Source organism: Castor canadensis, chromosome X (assembly GCF_047511655.1).
Source record: "Castor canadensis chromosome X, mCasCan1.hap1v2, whole genome shotgun sequence".
Classification (NCBI taxonomy): Eukaryota; Metazoa; Chordata; class Mammalia; order Rodentia; family Castoridae; genus Castor; species Castor canadensis.
In genome coordinates, this window is record NC_133405.1 from 133,218,407 (window position 1) to 133,242,780 (window position 24,374).

General features: G+C 37.8%; 1 protein-coding gene across 11 annotated transcripts in view; it reads right to left on the reverse strand.

The window, feature by feature from the left end:
* Nucleotides 1–24,374, reverse strand: part of Frmpd4 (FERM and PDZ domain containing 4) — a 763,802-nt gene that overhangs the window by 115,990 nt on the left and 623,438 nt on the right. For all 11 annotated transcript variants that reach the window (XM_074064140.1, XM_074064139.1, XM_074064144.1 and 8 more), the window contains one exon: nucleotides 171–331. In XM_074064140.1, coding sequence (XP_073920241.1) covers nucleotides 171–331 — 161 coding nt within the window. The remainder of the gene's footprint in view (nucleotides 1–170; nucleotides 332–24,374) is intronic.

A 24,374-nucleotide genomic window follows, 5' to 3' on the forward strand; every position in this document is an offset into this window, starting at 1 on the left:
ATGATGGATCAGTATTTTCTCTGAGTCAAGTGATATGATGAACCTGGCAGCTTAATACTTTTTCCAGGTTCTAGAAAAACTCACCTAACATTCCCTAGACACCTGGGACACTATACAGCAGGGTGTGGCAGATAGTCCCCTGGTCCTAAGAAGCAGGATCGTATCCTTACCTGGTGTTACCGAGCGAACGACCACTGGCTTTTCACTTCCTGCCACAAAACCAAATCCCAGCACAGGGTCCCTTCTCATCTCCACCTTGCGAGGAGCCGGAGGAATGATTTGGCAGCTCTCAAACCGAGGGTCATCAAATGGGATTGCCTGTGTCATGTGACTGTGGGAAAAGCACACACAGGGAAAAGAGGCATCAATGTATGTATTAGGCATTGGATTGGCAAACACCTCTAGTTTTGAAACCTAGTCTTTGTTTGGCAGAGAGTGGAAAAAATGTACAGAGACCTGAGGTTATCATCTTTCATTGTCTCCTTGTTGCTTAAAAACTTTTGGCCTAGTTCTGCTTTAGGCAGAACTAGCTATTCTATCCTGGAATGTTTGTCCTCAGATGCATGCATGGCTCACCCTTGCTCTCCCAAGCCTTAGCTCACATATCACCTTTGTAGGTTTTTTTTGGACACTTGTGTTTGAACACAGGGTCCTGCCCTTGCCAGGCAAGAGCTTTACTACTTTAGCCATGCCCCTGACCCCTTTTTGCTAAAGCAAAATAACTAAAGTCATTATTGGGATAGTCTCATGTTTATGCATGGGGCGGCCTGCACTGTAATGCTCCTATTTATGTTTCCTGTGTAGCTGGATGACAGGTGCGTACCACCACACCCATCTGTTGGTTGAGATGAAGTCTTGCTAACTTTATGTCTAAGCTCCCTTGAACCATGATCCTCTTGATCCCTGTCTCTCAAGTAACTAGATTACAGGCATGAGCTACCAGCACCCAGTTACAGATCACCTTCATAAAGACTACTACCCTGGCATGCTATTTTTAAGTGGCTTGGCACCACCATACCACCGATCTCCTTTATCTTCTTCAATTTTTTTCCCATAGCACTGATCACCTGCTAATGTGCCCTAGAACATATTTACTTTTGTGTTTATTTTTATTATTATTTTTCTCTTCACAGTAGAATATATATTCCAGGAGAGTAAGAAACTTATTTTTTTGTTTGGTTTTGTGGTGCTGCATCTAACCCAGGGCCTCAGACATTCTAGGCAAGCTCTCTATCACTGAGTTACACCTACATTCTCCACCCTAGGAACTCAAGATTTATTTGCTGATTTATCTCAGGTACCTAGAACAGTGGCTAGTACTTAATAGAGTCCCAATAAATAATTGCGTTAATAAGTAGAGAAAAAGTTACTTCTTTGTGGAAAACTACCAAGCTAGCACTGAAATGCTGAGAAACCACCTCAGTACGTAGCATCTGTGACTTCTGGTCATAATGAAATTGAAGGAATGTGGATTATTTTGGTGGTGACAAATACATTCCCCTTTGGCCCTTGGCATTTACTTTTGGAACCCTTTTTGGAAAGGGTTTTGAGTGAGTTAAAAAAGTCTTTTCATTAATTCTTTAACTTTAGAAGTCTTTTCAATAATCCAAAGTTGAAATTTATACAGCATTCAGAAATTTCCAAAAAGCTTTTGACTCACAAAATGAGGGAGAATGAGGGAGAAATAAAGGCAGGCATTATTATCTGCATTTTCTCAATAAGGAAGCTGAGATCAAAATCATGGCTATTGTCACTCAGGGCCCATGGGTAATAGATCAGACAGTCAGGTCAAAGACCAGCTCCCCAGGCTCCCAATGAAGCCTCCACTCATGAACGTTGTCCATGGCAGCCTTCTTCGGGGGAAGAGTTATCAGTCTGAACACTAGAAATCTCCTTGAAGTAAGCTAAGATTATTTCAATGACACGGGCTTAACTTGATTTTTTCTGTCTTTAATCTTCTCTAATAAGTAAAAGAAGATCATTTTAAAATACCATGGATGATGCTATTCTATAAGCCATCTGGACAATATCTTGTTCAAATGTAATAAAGAAAAATAGGGAAGAAGGAATCCTGCTGTCCTTCTGTGTAGTTAAGAAGAGTTAAGGAAGACCAATGAAAGTGCTCTAGGATCTGTGCTTTAGGTATATATCACCAGCTAGGAAAATACATGTTTAAAATCCCCCCTCAAACAGAAACGAGTGTATTTGCTGTTTGTGATCTGGAACACTGGGAAAAGCAGAACTAACATGTTATGTGCCACGTGCTAACACTCATCAATTACCTTTTTTTCTTTTATTCTATTTTTGTGATGCTGGGGATGGAACCCAGGGCCTTGTACATGCCAGGCAAGTGTGCTACCACTGAGCTACCTTCCCAAGCCCTGGTACCTTATTTCATCCTTATAAACCTTCCTAGGATGGAATCTGTTTGACCCTACTCACCCCTATGTGTGCAAATGCCCAGAGAGGAAACTAAGTGGGCACAGGAAAGGGCAGGTTGTAGTGTACCTTTTAGATATGAAAAGCAGACATGAGTGATTTACCCCATTATCTCCTATAGCAGCCATTGTCAATGTAAATTAGAATATGTAAAACATCCATAGCTTTATTATCCTCTTCCTACTCCATGATAAAGTAATAGTATCTAATGTTTCAATACATCATTCATTCAATAACTATTATATGATTATAACATCATAACATAACATGACATTTATTAAACATTAATTTTGTGCTAAGCATTGTTTATTCTAAATGCTTTCCATACGACAGTTCGCTTAATCCGCTAAAATAACTCCATAATACACTCATTTATTCATTTAGTCAATTTATTAAACACCCACTAAGTTCTCTATTCTAGGAATGCATGAGGAAAGCAGACAAAAAATAAAACATTCACACTAGTGTTTAGAGACAGAATAAATCAATCAATTAGTAAAGTACATGGTATGTCAGGTCATTATAAATACTAAGGAGAAAATTTAGGAAGAGAGACAGGAGAGAGAGCTGCCAAGTGGCCAAGTGACGGTATGCAATGTTCCTTCTGTTGCTGGGAAAATGTCTGGGGAGGAGTAGTTGCAGCACAGGGACTGTGACATGCAAACGTCCTGAGGTACAATGTGCTTGGCGAAAAACAGCATGCCTAGCAAGAGCTGGAGGTCAGTGAGGGGTGGGGTAGGAGTTTGGAGGCAGTGAGGAAGGTAGTAAAAGCATGATGGGGGGAATGGGTGCAGGTCACACAGGCTTTTGGAAGGACTTGGTCTTTCCTTCTGACTGAAATAGGAAGCCACTGAAAGGTTATGAAAACATTGAGGGTAACCTTCCAATAGCATTACCATTTTCTTGCTCAATAGCTTGTGCTTTCACAAGAAGTGATGTGAAAATAATGAACCTCTGTCTATTTCCCAGTATGAATGGATCCAAACTAAAATGTTCTCCCATGAAGCATCATTCTGCTCTTTGTACTAAGAAAAGCACTTTGGGGACCTGAACTTGCAATAAGTTTTGTAAGGATGTTTGAGACCTTTTACAATGAGCTACAAAAGCAACATCTTTGTACCTGCTGAACATGCTTCAGTGAATTGTGATGCTGAGACCAGAGCACATCCGATGTGGTAAATAAATCTCCCTTCCCTGCCTCAACCTTCTCCATGAAACACACATAGATAGGCCAAGAATCTATGACTTGAAAATACAGAGTATATGAATTGAGATGGAAAATGTGTCCATCAAGATTAACTGAGCAATCTTCCCATTTCTGACAGATTTCATTTCCAAAGCAAGAATGGTAGTCCTGCTGCCAGTCTTCCAGGAGGTAAGGGCTTTGCTTGAGACCTTGGAGCTTTCTTCTCAGCAGCAATAAAAGGCTGATACATCCTATACGTTACAAAGAATTACTTTGACTAAAAGAAAGCACACTGTAAGAAAACCCAAAGTTCTTGTTTTTGATACACTCATTAGAGCCAGCAAGGTACTTTTTGGAGTTTGTGCTGAGTAAGAAGATTCTAGAATGATGAACCTTTTTCCATCTAGAGGTAAAGGAATCTGTGTAGATGACAGCAGGTGGATCACCTGGGTGGTTAAGATTGGGACAAAAAAGGAATGTAAATAAACTTCTGTGCCTCAGTTTGTCCTGAGAAGGTCAGTGTTGGTGTTTCCTGTCAAGGATGTCCAGTGGTGATTTCATGAGAGCATCAGGCCTTAATATAGGTGTTCTGTTCTTATCTCTGTCTTGGAAGCATTGGTCTATTTGGCAGACTGACTTCATCTTCCTTTGTTCCCCAGAACATGCCTTGCCACTAGATGCCACCTTCCTTTCCAGTTTCCACATACACAGTTTTTGATTCTGGTAACATTCTTTTGGCCAAAGCATGTCACATGACAGGGTTCAGATATAACAAGTGAAAAACAATTGCATGTTTGGGCATGTGCTCTGTCACCACCATGAGAAGACCTTCTCAAGGTAACTGCAGCCCTTCAGCAAGGATGCCAGAACGGACACATAAAGAACAGACAAGAGCTCAAGCCTCTATGAGAAGCCAGGGGTAGCAGAGGTTTTAAGGCTCCAGCCTATATTGGCCAGTTGAATGAGGAATAATAAATAACGATTATTTTATGACATTGAATTTGGGGGATGCTTGTTATGCACCAAAAGCTCACCCACGCAATCTGTACATAGTGTTTTCCATAGTATTAAAATACCCTGAAGCTCCAACTTCCAAAGTATTCTTTCCAGCGATTCTCTACATCATTCATGGCTAAATATGTTGCACTGGAGAACTATCAGTTGCTTTCAAAGGAAATGTCTCCCCTTACCACCACTGTTGATGTGGTGGCCACAAGAACCCCATGGTCTATTCTTTGCCAACTTCCTACATCTCTGGCTGCTCATAGGTAGAGTTACCTCCCAGCCAAGAGTCAAAAATTCTTAATCTTGATTGAGGCCTGTGAGGGACCTAACATGAAAATCCCAGTATGGTCATGAAGTAGATTAGACTCCTGAGAGATTTCAAGCAAGTCAAAATTATGATGATGTGTGTGACAAAATAATATATTGAAAACATTTCTTTTTCTTTGTTCTCATTGAGTTTTCTCTCCATGGTCTAAAAAAGAACAGATCTGTTACAGTCCCTTGTCTGATGGAAGATGAGTTTACAAGGACTCTAAGCAAATGTTGATTGTACCTGCCTTTGGATCCTGAAAGTCTAAGAAAGTTGGTGGAAGAAACAAGAGTAGAAGACCCTAGTGAAGTGGCAGTAACTTCAAGAGAATCGCCTTGGAGGCATGTCTACCAAGGTACCAAGTCCCATGAGCTGATCCTAAAGAAATAGTAATCAGTGAACTACATGTGACTCAGTAGCCTCAGACTAGGGCATCCTAGGAGTGGGTAATGGGGAATGAAACCTTCAAGGCCTGCTGGGATTTCTTCTCTGCTGAAGATTTCCAGAACTTTTGAATATTCAACATGACTACATTGGAATGACCAATGAGTCAAAATGGAATGTGATGATAGGGACAAATATCAGTTTAGAGGAATGATTTATATGTAGCAGATGAGCAAACAGTCTATAAGGGAGATTTACCTATCAAGCTTAAAACTTACTAAATGAGAGAACACACTGTAGAGAAACATCACATGAGGGGATTCCAGGATCCCCTGCTAAGGAGGATCATAAACTATTCCTGCATTTGGAACTACTCCATGCTACTACTCCTCCTGAGGCCTCTGTGTTCTCTTTCCTGAGACTCTATCTCTCTTACAATGTATGTGTTTTTATATTCAACCTCCATTTTCTGAGTAAGACTAGGAAAGCCTCAGTCCTCTGGAATCAAAAGAGGCAAACCAAGTCCCTCCACTAGAGATAAGTTAAATTTTATTGGAACATAAGTAACTGCACATAATGGGTTTTCACTTTACATAACAGAGTAAGCTGGATGCTTTTTGCCTTCATGAACACGCACATTATGGGTTCACGAGAGCTTAACCTTCACTAATCAATTCCACAGGCCACTGTCAGTCAATTCTCACAATATGTCAGTAGCATTTAAAGATTTAAAACTGCTTAGTCAAGCTTGGAAACTTACGTTGTACTTGAAAAGGCAGGAAAATCCAGAATGATTAACCTTAAAAATCACAAATAGGGAGTCTTCATGGAGAATTTCAGAAGACTTTGAAATAACCAGGGTTTCTACTAAATGAGTAGACTAAATATGAAAGGTTCAGTTCTCTCCAAAATAACTTAGAGATTTAACTTCATCCAGTAAAGACCTCTCAACAGTCTTTTTAAAAAGAATTTAACAAAGAGAATGCTTCATTTTATATAATAATATCAAAGGAAACACTCTGGTTGTCTGCCCTACAAGATACCAGAAACTGTCATAAAATGATAATTCTTTGAATGCTATGATGCTAGCACAAATATAGAAAACATATCATGATGGAGTAGCAACTTTGACTGAAACAAAACAAGGCTGCCAGGGTAAATGTAGAGGTGCCTGCCCTCCTGAAAGAATTCAGTGCAAACTATGGCAATGGAGAAACCTGAGTACTTTCTCAGGTGAACAATCTGCTTGCTTTTGAAAGAAAACCATTAAAGTAAAGGCGAGTGGCTATGAATTTTTTTTTTTTGTCCTGCACAGAGATAGTTGACTACCTGAACTTAAAGAGTTGTCTTCTCAGGATAAAGAAAGTATTATAATAACAAATGAGAAAGTAACTGATTTTTTTCAGATACACTTGGGCTGTGGTGAGAATGTAGGAAAATAGCTGTGTGATTGTTTATTGAAAATTATGCAAATATGTATAGATAAAAACTGTAGTCTTTGGAAACTTGGAAATGCATTTTTTCAAACCTGTTTAAAAAATGTTTCAAATGAAGCATTTCAGGGGACTGTGAACTCATTTGTTTAATATTTTAAAAATGCGAGGATTCCAAGATGGCAACTAGAGGAAGGAAGCAGAAAGTGTGCTTCCTAAAGTAAAATCTTGGAGAGATACTGGAGATACACCTGGCAGGAAAAACCACCAAGAAGAGGCAAAACTCCGACACTTCCACACCCCCAGCCTGTGCAAAGCATTCCCCCACCATATTAAACGGAGAAACCAGGAGGGCTCCCACACCGCCAGATGCCAGCTGCTACCCTGCTTGGGAGACACAAACCACCAGGTGAGCAGATAAGCGGCACGTGGTACTCCCTTGAACAAATCAGCATAGCCCCCTGGACAGACTGACCCCCGCCCAGGGAAAAAAGAAAAAAAAACCCTGAATAATAAACAAGCAGCTGAAAAAAAAAAAAACAATGAAGCAAAGAGGGTGGGGTGCCCTGAGCTCCTGAGAGTGGGGGATGTGCACATCCCCATGCAAACATTAAATAAATAAATAAATAAAGACTGCAATTGCAACAGGCAGGTAGGGCTGTATGCTGGAGAAAACAAAAGGGGCAAGCATCCAGAAGAATTCTAAATAAACAAAGCCTGCAGGGCTAGGGGAGGATAAAGCTCACTCCTGAGATCTGCAATCAATAAAGCCTGCAGCAGCTGGCTGACAGTAGGTGGCAGGTGAGCTGCAACCTCAGATAGACATTCACAAAGCTGTCTCCAGACTCCTTTTTTTTTTTTTTGTTTTTCCTTGGATGAGACAATGACAGAACTACTACTCAAACACCAACACCAGGACTGGATGCTGAAGGACTAACACCAAAACTATTAAGACTGAAACTGTATTGGATTTGAACTTGGGATTTTTTTTATCCTCTCTCTAGCTCTCTAATGCCCGTTTAGCTCACTGTTGATTAATACACTATCTCCCACTGTTTATTTCTTTGGCTGTTTTTTTTTTCCTTTTTCTTTACCTACTTTGCTTTCCCTCTCCTCTCACCCTTCCATTCTAGATATCATCATTGTTACTATTACAAGCTAGGCAATACTGAATTGCACACAGTACAGGGACAATAACAACACCAAGGGCAATGATGGAAAGACAGAAAAAACAGGGAAACCAGTTTCCCCACAACAAAAAATTACTGCAGGAACCAGAGGGAAATGAAGAAAACAGATACTCAAATCCAGACTCCAACAAAATGAAGATAAACTATGCCAAAGAACCCAATGAAGCCCACAAGAACAACCTGAAAGAAGAAATTCTGCAAGTAATCAATGATAGAGGATATGGTCAACCAAAATGTGCAGGAGACATTCAAGAAATTCCAAGACAACAAAAATAGATAATGTGAGAAAGCACAAGAACAAATAAAAGAAACCATAGAATCACTGTATAAACACCAAAGTGAAACAAAGAACATGATAAATAAAGAGATAAATGAACTCAGGTTGAAAACAGACAACATTAAAGAGGAAGTCACTCAGGATATGGAAAACCTCAGAAAAAAGAATGAAACAGAAATGCAAAACAAAATGGAAGGCCATTCCAGCAGAATAGAACAAACAGAAGACAGAATCTCAAAACTCGAAGATGAAATGGTAATTAAAGGAAAAACTGAAGAACTATTAAACAACTCAAGACCTGTGAAAAGAAAATGCAAGAACTTACTGACTCCATCAAAAGACCAAACCTGAGAATCATGGGCATTGAAGAAGGAGAACAGGTGCAACCAAAAGGAATGTGTAATATATTCAACAAAATAATAACAGAAAATTTCCCAAATCTAGAGAAAACTATGCCCATACAGCTACAGGAAGCCTCCAGAACACCAAACAGACCTGAACAAAATAGAACTACCCCATGACATATTATCATTAAAACAACAAGTACAGAGACTAGAGAAAGAATATTGAAGGCTGTAAGAGAGAAAAAACAAGTAACATACAAAGGTAACTCATCAAAGTCACAGCAGACTTCTCAACAGAAACATCAAAAGCAAGAAGAGCTTGGGGTGAGGTCTTCTGGGCACTGAATGAAAATAACTTCAACCCTAGGATACTTTACCCAGCAAAACTATCATTCAAAATAAATGGAGCAATAAAAGTCTTCCATGATAAGCAGAAACTAAAACAATATATGGCCACAAAGCCACCACTACAAAAGATTCTTCAAGGGATTCTGCACACAGAAAGTGAAACCCAACATAACCATAAGGGCAGGCAGTACCAAACCACAGGAGAAGAAAAAGCAAGAAAGTAGAGAGTAACATCAATTTAACTACACACAATCAAACCCTCAAACAACTAAGACAACTAAATGACAGGAATCACCACATACCTATCACTTAATGTTAATGGACTTAACTCCCCCATCAAAAGGCACCGTTTGACAAACTGGATTAAAAAGGAAGATCCAACAATTTGTTGCTTACAGGAGACTCATCTAATCAATAGAAATAAGCATAGGCTTAGGATGAAAGGCTGGAAGAAGATTTAACAAGCCAATGGCCCCCCAAAACAGGCAGGAGTAGCAATACTTATCTCTGATAAAGTAGACTTCAAACCCACATTGATCAAACGAGATAAAGAAGGACATCTCATAGTAATAAAAGGGGAAATAGACCAAAAGGAAATAATAATCATCAACCTGTATGCACCCAATGTCAATGCACCCAATTTCATCAAACATACCCTGAAGGACCTAAAAGCATCTATTAACTACAACACAGTGGTAGTGGGTGACTTTAACACCCCACTATCATCAATAGATAGGTCATCCAAACAAAAACTCAAGAAAGAAACCTTAGATCTAAAACATACCATAGATCAAATGGACCTAGTTGATGTCTACAGAACATTTCATCCAACTTCTACACAATATACATTCTTCTCAGCAGCTCACAGAACCTTCTCCAACATTGATCATATCCTAGGGCACAAAGCAAGCCTTAGCAAATATAAGAAAACAGAAAATTTACCATGCATTCTATCTGATCACAATGCATTAAAACTAGAACTCAACAACAAAAGTAAAGACAAAAAACACGCAAACAGCTGGAAACTGAATAACTCATTGCTTAATGAACAAAGGATCATTTATGAAATAAAAGAGGAAATCAAAGGTTCCTGGAAGTCAATGAAAAGGAAAACACAACCTACCAGAACCTATGGGACACAGCAAAGGCAGTTCTGAGAGGAAAGTTTATAGCCATGAGTGCATATATTAAAAAGACTAAAAGATCTCAAATCAATGACCTAATGATACATCTCAAACTCCTAGAAAAACAAGAACAAGCAAATCCCAAAACAAATAGAAGGAGAGAAATAATAAAAATGAGAGCTGAAATCAATGAAATAGAAACCAAAAAAACCACACAAAGATTTAATGAAACAAAAAGTTGGTTCTTTGAAAAAATAAACAGTATCAATAGACCCCTGGCAAACCTGACTAAAATGAGGAGAGAAAAAACCCAAATCAGTAAAATCAGGAATGTTAAAGGGGAGATAACAACAAATACCATGGAAGTCCAGGAAATCATCAGAGACTACTTTGAGAACCTATATTCAAATAAATTTGAAAATCTTAAAGAAATGGACAGATTTCTAGATACATATGATCATCCAAAACTGAACCAAGAGGATATTAATCACCTGAATAGATCTATAACACAAAATGAAATTGAAGCAGCAATCAAGAGTCTCCCCTAAAAGAAAAGTCCAGGACCTGATGGATTCTCTGCTGAATTCTATCAGACCTTTAAAGAAGAACTGACACCAACCCTCCTTAAACTATTCCACGAAATAGAAAGGGAAGGAAAACTGCCGAACACATTTTATGAAGCCAGTATTACACTTATCCCCAAACCAGGCAAAGACACCTCCAAAAAGGAGAACTATAGGTCAATCTCCTTAATGAACATTGATGCAAAAATCCTCAACAAAATAATGGCAAACCGAATTCAACAACACATCAAAAAGAAAATTCACCACGACCAAGTCGGCTTCATCCCAGGGATGCAGGGGTGGTTCAACATACGAAAACCAATCAACGTAATAAACCACATTAACAGAAGCAAAGACAAAAACCACTTGATCATCTCAAGAGATGCAGAAAAAGCCTTTGATAACATCCAACACCATTTCGTGATAATCATGTTGTTGTCACTTAAAATAGTCAAATAATTTTTAATGCAGCAGTGATAGCAAAATAATCTGAAGTCATTAAAATGTACAGTTCACATTCATTTCTCTTTGTTTTTGTTTGTTTGTTTATGTGACAGGGTTTTCGAGACAGCCTATGCAGGTCTCAAACTCAAAATCCTTCTGCCTCAGAATTCCAAATGCTGGGATTATAGGTATGAAATACCATGCACAGCTCATTTCATCTTATTCTAACATCGCATCTTAATGTCCTTTCTATATATGCATTACACTGCCCACAATATGGTATTTACTTACAGTGTACATGTATATACAATATAAAGTTATAAATAAGTTAATACATATTTGGGATTGTAGCTGTTCATATCTTTTTCGGTATTAGAAGTATAAAAACTAAATACGTGGAGATTTCTGTTCTATATGATGCAATGGATCCTGACTGATGGTATGAGCCCTAAGGGTGGCTGATATATTCAGACATGACGGACAGAACAATTGATTATACAAAGCTCACCATAGCTCTTGCAAGGTCCAGCTTTCACATTCTGAAATATTCAGTGACAGTTTTAGAAACTTAAAAATGAAGGTGGAATACTGATAGGAAATGATGCCTTTCTATCCTGCTTGTCTAATCCTACCCAATAAGTGAAATGAAACAGCGTTGCCCCAGGTTTGAGTGACTAAGGGACAGACAGACTGATGGTTCTTACACATGTTCTTGCTTTGGGCTCCAAAAGATTGAACCCTTTGGGTGTCAGAAATCCAATCACCCTAAACCTTTCAAAAGTGTCAACATCAGTTGCTCACAGAGCACAAAGTATTGCATGATTGGGCAGACTTTTTCTTCTTCATTACTTTTATTTTACTTTTGGAACTTGCAGTAAAATACATTTTTGCACAAAAGACTTGATAACAATGAGCAAAGCCTTTCTTAAATATGTAAAAATCATCACTTTAGATCCATTAAACTGGATTCTACTCATATTTTAGGACAGTATTTGGTGGGAGGATTGAAGACACAGTAAGTCCTAGCGCCATATAAACAGGCTATTTTATATCCCCATAGTCTACATTTTCTTTAAAAATTTCTCTTATAATTTGATACTTGGAAAATAAAAAATTTTGGTGAATACAAACTAGAAGCAATGTTATATAGAAATTTTGATCTAAGACAAGAGTCAAAAACATGAAATGATTTTGATCAAAGAGATACTTTTTCTAGTGTTGTTTGACACAATTTATAAAATTTCAAAATTTAATAATCTTTACCTAAAAGATTTATTTCTGGTTGCTTGCCCTCCTCACAAAATATTTTTTTAAGTGATTAATTGATACTGGTTCATTTTGGTAACTAAAACTTTTGGGGGAAGTTAAAAGGGGCTGGTAAGGAAATCACAGAATCAAAAGTTTGAATTAACCATTCAGAACACGTGATTGCTTAACCTTTTCTATATGAAAATAATTATTCCTAGTCTTTACCTAGAGAATTCAGTTTTCTTTCCATTCCTTGCTTCAGTGCATTTGCTCCACACCATTTCCTTTCTTCGCAACTTGAGGCTTAATGCTGCTAACAAGTCTCAGCTGCTGCTAGTCCTAGTGCCTCAGTGTTATTTGTTGGTTTCCTTATCATTTCCTGTCAGGAGTCTAAATCACTCACTGTGCCTTTCTCTTCCATGGAGTCATCCAGCAGATTCTGTGAAGTAAACACTGCTTCTGGGATGGCAGAGAGGGAAGTTACCTTGTTCTTGCTTCCCATGAAAAATAGATTCTAGCTTCTTTCCTGATTCTTATCCAAGAGCAATAAGTACTTTTGCATTGAGAGCAGCCCTCAGATCAATTATTCAACTAATATTTACTTAGAATATATAAACCATATTGACATGTACATCAGCAGTTCTAAAAAAAACCACATCCCTCTGAAACAAGCATTCCTTTCTGGATGAAACACATTTTCACAGATGGACCTTTAAAAACATTGAAAACAGTGCTCATACAATGACCGCTCTAGAATTCATTTTTGAAGTTTAATTTAGCTGAAATAAGATCTTATTCTTTATTTTAAATCTCAACCGAGATGCTCTCTTTGCCCCTCTATCAAAGTTTTCATAGTAAACTTTTATTTTTGGTCAACATTGCCCACATAGCAAACTTAAGAGACCTACAGTACAGTTTTCAAGAGAGAGCATCACTATATTTGTCAGCTGGATGGGGCTATGGCAAATGCTTTCAAATTTTAGAAGAGTTGATATCCTCACTTGAAGAAATTGTCTACCATTTTCATTCAAGTTTTTAGAAGTTGACTTTTCAAATCTCATTGAAATCAGTCTTTTAAAATTTTTGGTGGATTAAATTTATCTGCCATTTACATGACACTATTTAATAGAAGCTTTCTGTGTGCCTGGTGCCCAAGAGATGGTTATGATTCTGACCAACAACTTACATTCCAATGCAGGGATCAGCAAATTACAGCTCACAGGTCAAGTGTGACCTCTGCCCACCTTTGTAAATAAAGATTTATTAGAATACAGCTACATCCGGTGCTTTCATGCTATAGTGGTAGAATTCTCTTCTTGTGACAGAGAACGTATAGCCTTGTAAACCTAAAAATATTTGCTGTCTGGCACTTTTTAGAAAATAAAAATCAAATAAACATAGATGTCAGGAGATAATTTTTATGGAGAAAAACATATCAGTATAGAGAGTAAAAGGAGGGAGAGGATTGTTTTAACAAAATGGGAGTGGAAGCCTCTGTAAAATGCAGAGCAGAGATTTAAAAGTTGGGAGGGATTGAGCTGGGAGACTATCCATGGGAAAAATATACCAGGCAGAGGGAACGGGTGGATAAATGCCAGGCCATTGTTTTATTCATGCATTCATTTTTTTCTTATTCAGTAAAGTTCTAATGAGTATCAATTTTTCTGTTTTCTGGTTCTGTGAATATAGTGAGGTATTACATTCATTCCCGAGTTCAGAGAAATCCCAATCCAGTAGGGGGAGCTAGAGAGAGAAACATCTAAGTACAATAGGTTGCTAGAGGAGCAGGGGATGGAAGAATGCTTCCCATGCCTTAAGGGTGCCATGTATGGGAGTAGTCAATCCTGCCAAACGACAGTGACTGCGAAACAGAAAAACCTTCACAGAGCAAATGCCCTTGAGTCTGTAGAAGGGAGGGCGTACTACCATGTGGACGTGGAAGTGAACATCCAAGGGCACAGCAAGCACAGTCATAGAGGCATAAAAGAAAATGGCGTGTAAGCAACTGCTAAGTGTCACTTGCTGGGTATTGAAAAGAAAGCTCAGAAAATAAAATTTACCATTGGACTAGGATCCAGTATGCAATGAACTGAGAATATAAAGATCCTGAAATTCTTTGGACACAAAGAATTCTGTCTTTTATAGGAAACAAAAGTGGAATGTCTTAGAAAGTAAGGTTAATAGAGTTCTTTAACATTAAATTGAATGCACATGGTATGAATTTTATTTATGAATCAGAGTATTATTCACTTTTAGGATTACAGTTCAATGGACCATAGGGATTATACAGAACCCAGACTGATTTTTCCGCTCATGCTTCCAGCTTTAGAAAATGAGATGCAGTAAATCAAGGACCTATTAGAGCTTGTATAAATTAACGTCCAAAATAGGTTCCATTAATTCACGATCAAATTTATCCTTCAATGACTCAGTTCTTTTTGCCATGACCACTACTGAAACCATTTCCACAATTAGTCTTTTATCAACAGCCAGTTCATCCACCCAAAGACATTTTTGTTATCCTTATAGACGATGAATTTAGAGTCTGGGAAATGCTTATTGACTGTGACTTGTGAATCTAATTGTAGGATCTAAAAGGGCAAGATGTTTGTCAGTTTCCCTAAAGCTGCAAAACCCCTACAGCTAGGCTGGTAATCAATTACGTTAATTGAGTTCAGTTCAATGTGTTTAAGAAATGACTTTTATGCTAATGACACTCTAATGTGTAGCAGGCAGTAGTAATCAAGTCACATCCTTGGGCTGATTGAGATGCTGAGCAGAGCTAGTGGTTCTCGACCTCACCTCACACCACTAACCCCAGATATGTATTACTCTCAAGTGTTGGGGCTCAGAGATGATACCCCAAACTATGGCACTTTGCATGCTGAGCACTTTGAACTGAAGGACATTGGAAGGGCCTCAGAGGCAAAATCTCTAACCTTCTCCCATCCTTCTTCCCCCATTCCCTTTTCCCCTCTCATAGTAGGTCATAGCAACTAGAATTTCTCTTCCCCAAGGTAGGCCAAAGAAAGTAGAAACTGCCATCCTTAAAGCTAGCCATGAAACCTAAAAATATTACTCTAAACTTTTGCCACCCTTCTGTGCAGAAGCTGGCCATAAAGGAACTCTCTGACCTACCTTGTCTGTCATAATCTTATTCCACACAGCGTCTTTCTCATTCCACAAAGTGCCCTGCTCTATACCTGGTAGAAAAGCAATTCTACACAGAGACCAGAAAGCATTTCAACAGATAAGCCGGGTTGAGTTTCCTCACTTTGTCTATTATATTGGCTTACACCCTTGTGTTCAATTGCATCTCTGCACAGCTACCTATGCTTCAGCAAACCCAAGTAAAAGAGTGGATGGTTTCCCCTGGGTCTTTAGGGCATCACTTCTGCAGGCTCTTGTCATGTAAAACTTTGATTAAATAAATTTGTTATGTTTTTCTCTCATTAATCTATCTTTTGTTATAGGATGATTGGCCAGGACCCTATCTATGGTGCAGAGGAAAGGGAGCACACATTTCCTTCCCTGGCAAGGAATAATTAAGCTTATGTGGAGATTTAGTGGTTATTAGAAATTAAAAAGACAAGTAATAGATACAACAATGAATACCCAGAGTTATATGCTCTGTTTGGAAATAATCAGTATAAACATTGTGTGAATTTAATTCTATGACAGGCTATAGAGTACTTCATATATCACTACTGAAATCTCTTCCTGGAGAATAAATTGGTATAACCATGTTAGAAAACTATTTAGCAGTAATCATAAATTTGTATTCTCAACCCTGACTCCTGAGTTATTTTGGGGAGTACCCAGGAGCTGGGATCATCAGATCATGTTGGTAGTTCTTCCACGACACTTGGTGAGTAGTCCCATGATTTCAAGAGTGCACTTCAAAGCTGGGAGTATGGCTCAGTGGTAAAGTACATGCTTAGCATGCAGGAAGCCCTAAGTTCCATCCCAGCACCAAAAAAGAGTGCACTCCAGCTAGAAACTGGAGGTGCTAGGAAATAAGGGGAAAGAAGGCTGAGAGGAAGGAAACCAGAGGACTTCATTGAAGTGCAACAATGCTCTGTTTGGTGCTCTTTGCTTAAAAATATTCTTCCAGTACCAATTTGGCTGATAAGCTAAATTAAATTATCTGTATTACCTAATCCTAGAATCTATGTTTTTAAAAGGCATTCTGGGTAATTCCAGGGCAGGGTTCAGGATCACATTTTAAAAAGCACTGGCTGGGTAGAAGACATCCAGGGAAGAAGGAGTTCAGGAGATGAAACTGATATCAAATGCCCATATAACCTGTCATTTGTAGTGAGTCTCCCTACACGGTTGGCTGTCGTATCTTCTTAATTCCCTGTTGACCTTCTTGAGAGTCTGAGTTCCCACATAAGGAAGCATTTATGGGAGGCAAAAGCAATTATTTTGATAAAGTTTGATGAATTAACACTTGCCATTACATTAGAATGATTCAAAACCATTGTCCAGAGTTGGAAAGCATATAGATTAGAGAGACACGACTCAAAATTCTTACATTGCTCTGTTGAGAATTGAGACATCCTCATCTCACAGACAAAGGAAACAACTCTTCATTGTCATTTTGTTTTGCTGTGGCTACTCCAACACAGCCTGCAGCTGGACCTCATGAACATTTTACCTGAATACCTTGGGATCCAAACCAATAGCAATTTGTGTTTAGCTTTTGATTTACTAAGGGAAATTTTAACTTCCTTTTTTATTGTTAGACTCATTTAGATAAGCTCAAAATAGCTCAAACTTTCAGAGGCCATGAATGCTTAATAGCATATTGGATTTTTTAAAGCACACAATTATTTTCTGGAATAATTAACATGTATCTCCAGTATCCATTCTACTAGATGCAGATTTCTTGTGATCATAATTGATGTTGAACAAAATATGGAACATAGGCATTTTCAGTGACATATATTTAGCAGTTTTATGCATGTCTAATTAACTTGTCACAATAGTATCCATTTAATTCAATTTAAGGACTAAAAACTACTTTCGACCTTTATTAGTGTGACACAGAAGTCATGGGGCAAACAAATGAAAGACCCAGGATAAAACTCTGGATGTTTTTGTCCCATTCCTCTTTTTTGTGTGGTGCTAGAGATGGAACCCAAGGCCTTGCACATGCTATGCAACTGAGCTATGTACACAGTCACTAACTCTTCACTTTTTAAAAAAATGCACGTTTAACAAACAACTACATATTTTATTTTTATTTTTTTTAGGCCACACTGGGGTTTGAACTCTGCTTCATGCTTGCTAGGCAACACTCTTGCTGCTTGAGTCACTCTGCCAGACTTCGTTTTGATTTTAATGGTATTACAACTTTATCAGCTTTCTTTTCCTTGTTAGTGGTTTCTGTTTTCCTCAATAACACGCAGTGGGGTATAGCTAAGTGGCACAGCATGTGCTTAACATGTGAGGCTCTGGGTTCAATCCCCAGAATCATAATAATAGTAATAATAACTTACATTTACTTTATCTAACCTTTAAGTCATATTTGTTCAATCAGGCACTGAGCAAGACCATGAAGGAAAGAACCATAACCTTAACGGGAACAGCTTCTACTAAAATTCAATGAACTTCTGATAATTGCTCTTGATCTTTCTATGTATAACTGCATTCATTTTCACAATGAACCTACTAAATGGGTGTCATCCTTATTGCCATTTACAGTTGAAGACATGAGGAACAAAGCAGTTTCATAACTAGACTTTGGACAGTTGTAAGTGGTAGTGAAGGGAGCTCCCCTCACTGAATAATTAAATTTTGGCATAAGATGTCCTCTAAAAGAAATTGATAAATAGTGTAAAGTAACAAAAATGGTCCAGAAACAAAGCACAAGGGCAATTCAAAGCCAAGAGAAAGAATAAACTGCTATTTAAATGGGGTGAACTGGGCTAGGGGTATGACCAGCATGCTCAAGACCCTGGGCTGAATCCCCAGCACCATAAAAACAAACAAACAAACAAAGTGGAGTTAATTGAATAGTTATTTGGAAAACCAATAAACTAGATCCTCCATATATATCATACAAAAAGTTATATAATAGATGTAAAACATTCAAGCTTTGAAAGCACTAGAAGAAAATACTGAAGAACACATTTAGTCAGGGTAGAAAGAGCATTTCTAAGCATAATGTGAAACTCAGATGTTACCAAAAAAAAAAGAGACAAATAAGTTCAACTACATAGTAACTTAAGACAGCAAAAACATAAGGAACTCTTATGACAAATTAGAAAGAAACATTTGCAACACATATAACCAACAAATATATAATGTAGGTGATAAATGCCCTGTACAATTTGAAAAGAAAAGGCAATCAAAAAACGAAAATGGTAAAGTATACGAGCAAGTACGTAGATGAAAATAATACAAATAGCCAATAAAGTTCTGAAAGATACTCCCTCTCAAAAAATGCAAAGTAAAGTTACTGTCACATCACTTTTCCCCAAGAAGTAGAAATTTAAGTTAGTTCAAACTATTTCTGAAGGGCCATTAGAGGTTTTCAAAATTCAAATGCATACATAACCTGTCTCAGCAAACTCACTTCTAGGCCTGAATCCTTCAAGATAACTGGATAGAGATGTGGTAGTTACAATGTACAGTGAAGCACTTTATTGGAAAAAACATGAAAGATACATGAGAAAAGGGAATATTCTGAGAAATTAAACATTTAATTTCATATTCAATTCAATAGAAAGTGTGAAGGATGTGATAATCTTGATTGTTAATTTGATTAGATTGAGAAGCACCTAAAAGATTAGTGAAGTACACCTTGAGGTGTATGTGTGAGGGCATTTCTAGAGAGGATTAACTAAGAGGGAAGACCTGGCCTGAATGTGGATGGCGCCATCCCACAGCTCAGGGGCCTGGAAAGAATAAAAGGGAAAAAAAAGAATGACAGCGAGCAGGCAGTTTCTTGGCTGCCATGAGGTGAACCACTCTACTTGGCCATGCTCTCCCTGCCATGATGGACTGAAACCTGTGAAACCATGAGCCAAAATAAATGCTTCCTCTTTTAAAATAGTTTCTCTCAGGCTTTTGTCACAGTGACCAAACTGACTAACATGAAGGTTATATATATATTTTTAAATCTTCCAGAAAGTTGAGTAAAAAAGCAAAGTGTTGAGAATATGAGAGAAAACAAAAAAACCATAAACAATAAATTCAGAAGATACAATATACCATTCAAAGGAATTTCTAAAATACGGGAAAAAACAAATGTGAAGAAAGGAATTTTCAAAGACATGAATCTACAGAGTCCCTGAGCAGAATGACCTGGGAACACAGCCTGACAACTTTTAGCCCGACACAAAAGCACCTTCACACTTAGATGCACCGCAATGAAATTTTAATTCACTGAGGATAAAGAAATTATTTTTAATGTTATACAGAGAAAAGATGCATGATGATAAAAGAATGAGAATTAGATCACTATCTGACTATAGGACATGGAGGACAGAATACAATGGAGCTTTCCAAAAAGCTTATGTGGGAAAATCATTTTCAACCTATTGTTCTATATGAAGTGAGAATATAGAATAAAGACATTTCTAGATGTGTAAAGATTAGAAAGTTTACTACCAACACATTTTTTTTTGTGGTATTGAGGTTTGAACTCAGAGGCTTGTAGGGCATGCCCTCTATCAGTTGAGTCACACCTCCAGCTTTAGGTTATTATTGCTATTATTATTATTTTTTGTTTTTGCTTTACGTTATTTTTCAGATAGCGTCTCATACTTCTTACCTGTGTCCATACTCAGGCTTCAAACCTCCTATCTATGCCTCCGACTGTAGATGGAATGACAGGTGTGGAATGACCATACCTGGTTTGTTGATTGTGATGGGGACTTGTGAACTCGCCCAGGTTGGCCTTGAACCATAATTTTCCCGATCTCTGCCTCCTGAGTAACAGGGATTACAAGCATGAAACACTGTGCTCACCCAACAACGCATATTTTTAAAGCAGGTTATCTTAGGATGTGCTCCAGCAAGACAAAGAAAGAGAAAAGCATGACATCAAGGAAACAATGGACCCAACACAGGAGGAGAAGAAAACACTATCATAAGATGATAGTTTTGTAAGAGACCTAGGAAGTCACCAATCCAGGTTAGAGCAGGAAGAATTGAAAGCAGAGGTGCCTGGGATAGAAAGAAGTTCCAAAGATTTGACTCTACACTTGAGAAGGATAAATCATTTAAGACAAGACAGACAAGGAGGAAATCGAAAAGCAGTCAGAGACTCATCGATAAACAACAACAAAAAACCTCAATCACGTTAGTGGAAATATTACCAGCAATGATTAATAATACTTTCAATTATTCAATGATGAATAATACTTTCTTAGTTCTAAAAAGTAAAAACTCTCAAGTGAGGTTTTGTTTTGTTCTCGGGTGTGGTACTGGCGTTTGAACTGAGGGCTTCATGCAGGCACTCTACTACTTGAGCCACTCAGCCAGCCCTTTTTTTTATTGGGCATTTTCAAGATGGGGCCTCATCAACAATTTGCCCGGACTGGCTTTGAACCATGATCTTCCTGATCTCTGCCTCCTGAGTAGCTATGGCTACAGGTATGAGTCACCAGCATCCAGCTCTCCAGTGAGTTTTAAAGTTTAGAACCATCCCATAGGTAAAGTACAAAAGATCTAGTAATGGTTGTAGGACAATTTCAGACTTTTAAACCTTTGTAATATTAAAGACAAGATGTGGAAGGGAAAAGTTGGAAGAGGAGAGGGTAAGGAAAAGTAAGGAAGAAAGGTTCATTATATTTTCATCAGAAGGAAAAAGAATTAAAAGTATACTCTACCATTTAAAATCACCCATGTAGGGGTTGGGGATTTAGCTCAGTGGAAGAGTGCTTGCCTGGCAAGTGTAAGGCCCTGAGTTCGGTCCCCAGAACCGAAAAAAAAAAAAAAAAGGAAAAAAAATAAAATCACCCATGTAAGTGGCATACACAGAACTGCACTGGGACAGAGGAGTATGCAGGGAAAGCAAAGTATTACCCTTTCTTTACCCATTATAAGGGTTGTGTCCAACACTAGTATAACAAAAAACAGATTTATAAGAGAAAATTATAACAAATTCAATTAATCAAAGTTTTGTGTGACAAAGAGTCTCCAGAAAGAAAGACTTGAAGACTCAGGGACAACTGTCTCTTTTTATGTTTAGGATTGGTAAAGAATGGACTGCCACATAGAAATGTGACTGAACAAAAGGCTTTGCTCTAATGGTAACAGACTGAGTGGGGAAAGCCAACAAACTGTGCAGATTCTTCTTGGCCTCTCTGTGTAGCACTGGTTTCTCTCAGCTATGGGACAGGCCCCTTGTGGAATGAGGGAGTTCAAGGAGGGAAGAGTGAACTTTCCAGGTTTTATGGCTTGCTTTGGGGGCAAGGGTTCTAGCTTCTATGACCTGCCTTGGAGAGAAAAGAGTGGGGAGAGAAGAAAATGCAGAAGGTCAGAAAGACTTGCTTCGGAGCTTCTTCCAATCTCCTTTAGCTCAGAGTACTCAAAAATGCTAAGGTATCCCCAAGGAATCCCAGCAAGTGTAAGAAGGAGCTGGGGAATGGTATAACTGACTAGCCTTTATCTTGAAGAGTAAGCAACAAGTAGATAAGGTCTAAAATTAGTAAACCTAGAAATATAACTTTAAAGACACTGTTTATATCAGGAGTTGGCAGATTTTCTCAGTAAAGCTCCAGATAGACCTTGCAAGTCATATGGTTTCATTCAAAACTACTAAATTCTGCCATTATAGGACAAAAGTGCTGATAGAGAATGGATAAAAAAAATGGGCACAGAGGGGATAGGGATGAAGTGCGGTGGTAAACATGTACTTAACATGTGTGGAGCTCTGGGTTCAATCCCTAGCATCAATAAGAAAATAAACGAAAAAGAAAAAAGAGGGGGAAAAAGAAAGAAAAATGAATGAGCGTGGCTGGTGTTCTAATAATCAGATTTGGCCAGTGGGCTATAATTTCCTAACCATATATATCACCAATCATGATAGAGCATGATTTTCCAAATTATCATTAGCGAGGCATTTAAAATTAACATAGTATTTAAATTCCTTCTTCATTTGCTCCTAGGAGGAATCTTTTCTCTTGTTTCTCAAAATCATGTCAAGAGAACAAATATCCCAGAGATTAAACAATGGTGGTCTTTCCCAATATTTAAGACAGGAAAGGCCAATGGGTGAGATGTACTAAACTAAAGCTTTGCTTCAGTATATGTCTTGGAAATCACTGATCAGTGCAGGCCCCTTGACAATTTTCAAACAGAACACTACTAGAATATGAACTCCTTAAGGGTTCAACTAGTTATGTTCAGTCTCTGGTACTGTAAGGCATACATAGTTGGTGGGCAAAAATACTTGGTAAATTCAAATGGAATTCAGTCAAACTTACCTACACAGTTTTAAGAACTAGGTTTAAAAATATTTTGTGGGGTTCTCCAAAGAGTCCTAGAAATGCTATAGCCCAGTTGAATATATTTTAGAATCGGTGATTTAATTTTCAAGTTAGTATAGTCAACTTGGCTGTATCTAGTTAGAAGAAACAGAAAGGCTATAAATCAAGATTATGAATTGGGGTTAGAAACTTCTGCAAGGCTCATTTGAGGCTTTAGAATTGCATGAAGAATAACAAGTCTTTTCACAAAGGTATTCAAAAAGCTATCCTAAAAGCTTTTATTTTTAAGGCAAAAACTCAAAAGTGTAATGTTGACAACTAACACTTTTTAAAGCTTGTGAGCAATATCTATTAACATTGAAGAGGCAATCCTATTAAAGTCTCCAGTTATTCTTCAATTCAAGAAATTGCCTTCTCTCTTGAAATTAAAAAAAAAAAATCCCAAGAGGATTTAAACCCTTAGAAATGAATGGCTTATTTGTATTTTCCCCCTAAAAACACCAGATGAAAATGAAAGTAGAGAAATAAAACTTTGTGGTTTCAGTTCACATAAAGCCTTCTCACACTGTAGCATAATCACAATTTGTCATTTAACTATAGATACTCACATATGATAATTATGCAAAGTAGACTTCATTATATCTCAAATTGAGACCTGAAAACCGTGGATTCGGTAGATGGAAGGAATCGGCTGATAAATTCTTGCAACTGAGCTTAGAAATGTTCATCACAACAATGAATTGGGAATGGAGGGTAAGGGGAAGAAAAAAGAAAATGTTCAGTGGAAACATCTGGAAATAAATCTAAGCCTTCTTTCCTGAGAAGGGCTGCCTTGAAACGTTATGCCTATAAGTGTTGTTTTATGAGCATTATAAAATCACACACAATTAAGAAGCAAATTAAGCATGAAAAGGCCATAATTCACTTTTCATAAGTATATGTCAGGATATGAATAATATGTGAAAAGTATATAAAAATAGAGCCTTCAATAGACAAAGATTTTAAGCATGTATCCTCTGCAGATCATCAAGTTTTTGGGTTATAGATAGTAGTAACAATTTCTAATACATTTACGTATTTTGACAGTGACAGGGTTGGAACTCAGGGTCTTGAACTTGCTAGGCAAGAACTCTACCATGTGAGCCACACTTCCACTTTATTTTACTTATGCCACATGAAAAGATAAACCTTTTCTCTGGGTGGCTATTATTACTAAGCAGAAGTTATCACTGTCAGATATATTAAAATTTGAGATGGCTCATACCTGCAAGTGGTTTCTCTCCCCACAGCGTTTTCTTTGAATTCTGAGAATTTGTTAAGAAGTGACTGAATAAACAGTGGCTTGCTCTTTGGGAAAGACATAATAGTGTCTCCATATTCCTGAATATTACTCTTAAGACAAGAAAAGCTTCAAATGAAACACCTGGTTTTGGCCTAAGGAAAAAAATCAAGTCAGGTAATAGCCTCATTAAAAATAAATTGAATAAATTTTTTCCAAAGATTTAAGCCTATCAAATATTTGTGGCCCTGAAATGCCCATATCAACATTATGAAAATAATGTGACATTATTCAGAAAGTAATCTATGTTATTTCAATGGGTCTCCAACTAAATATCTGGAAAATAATGAAACCC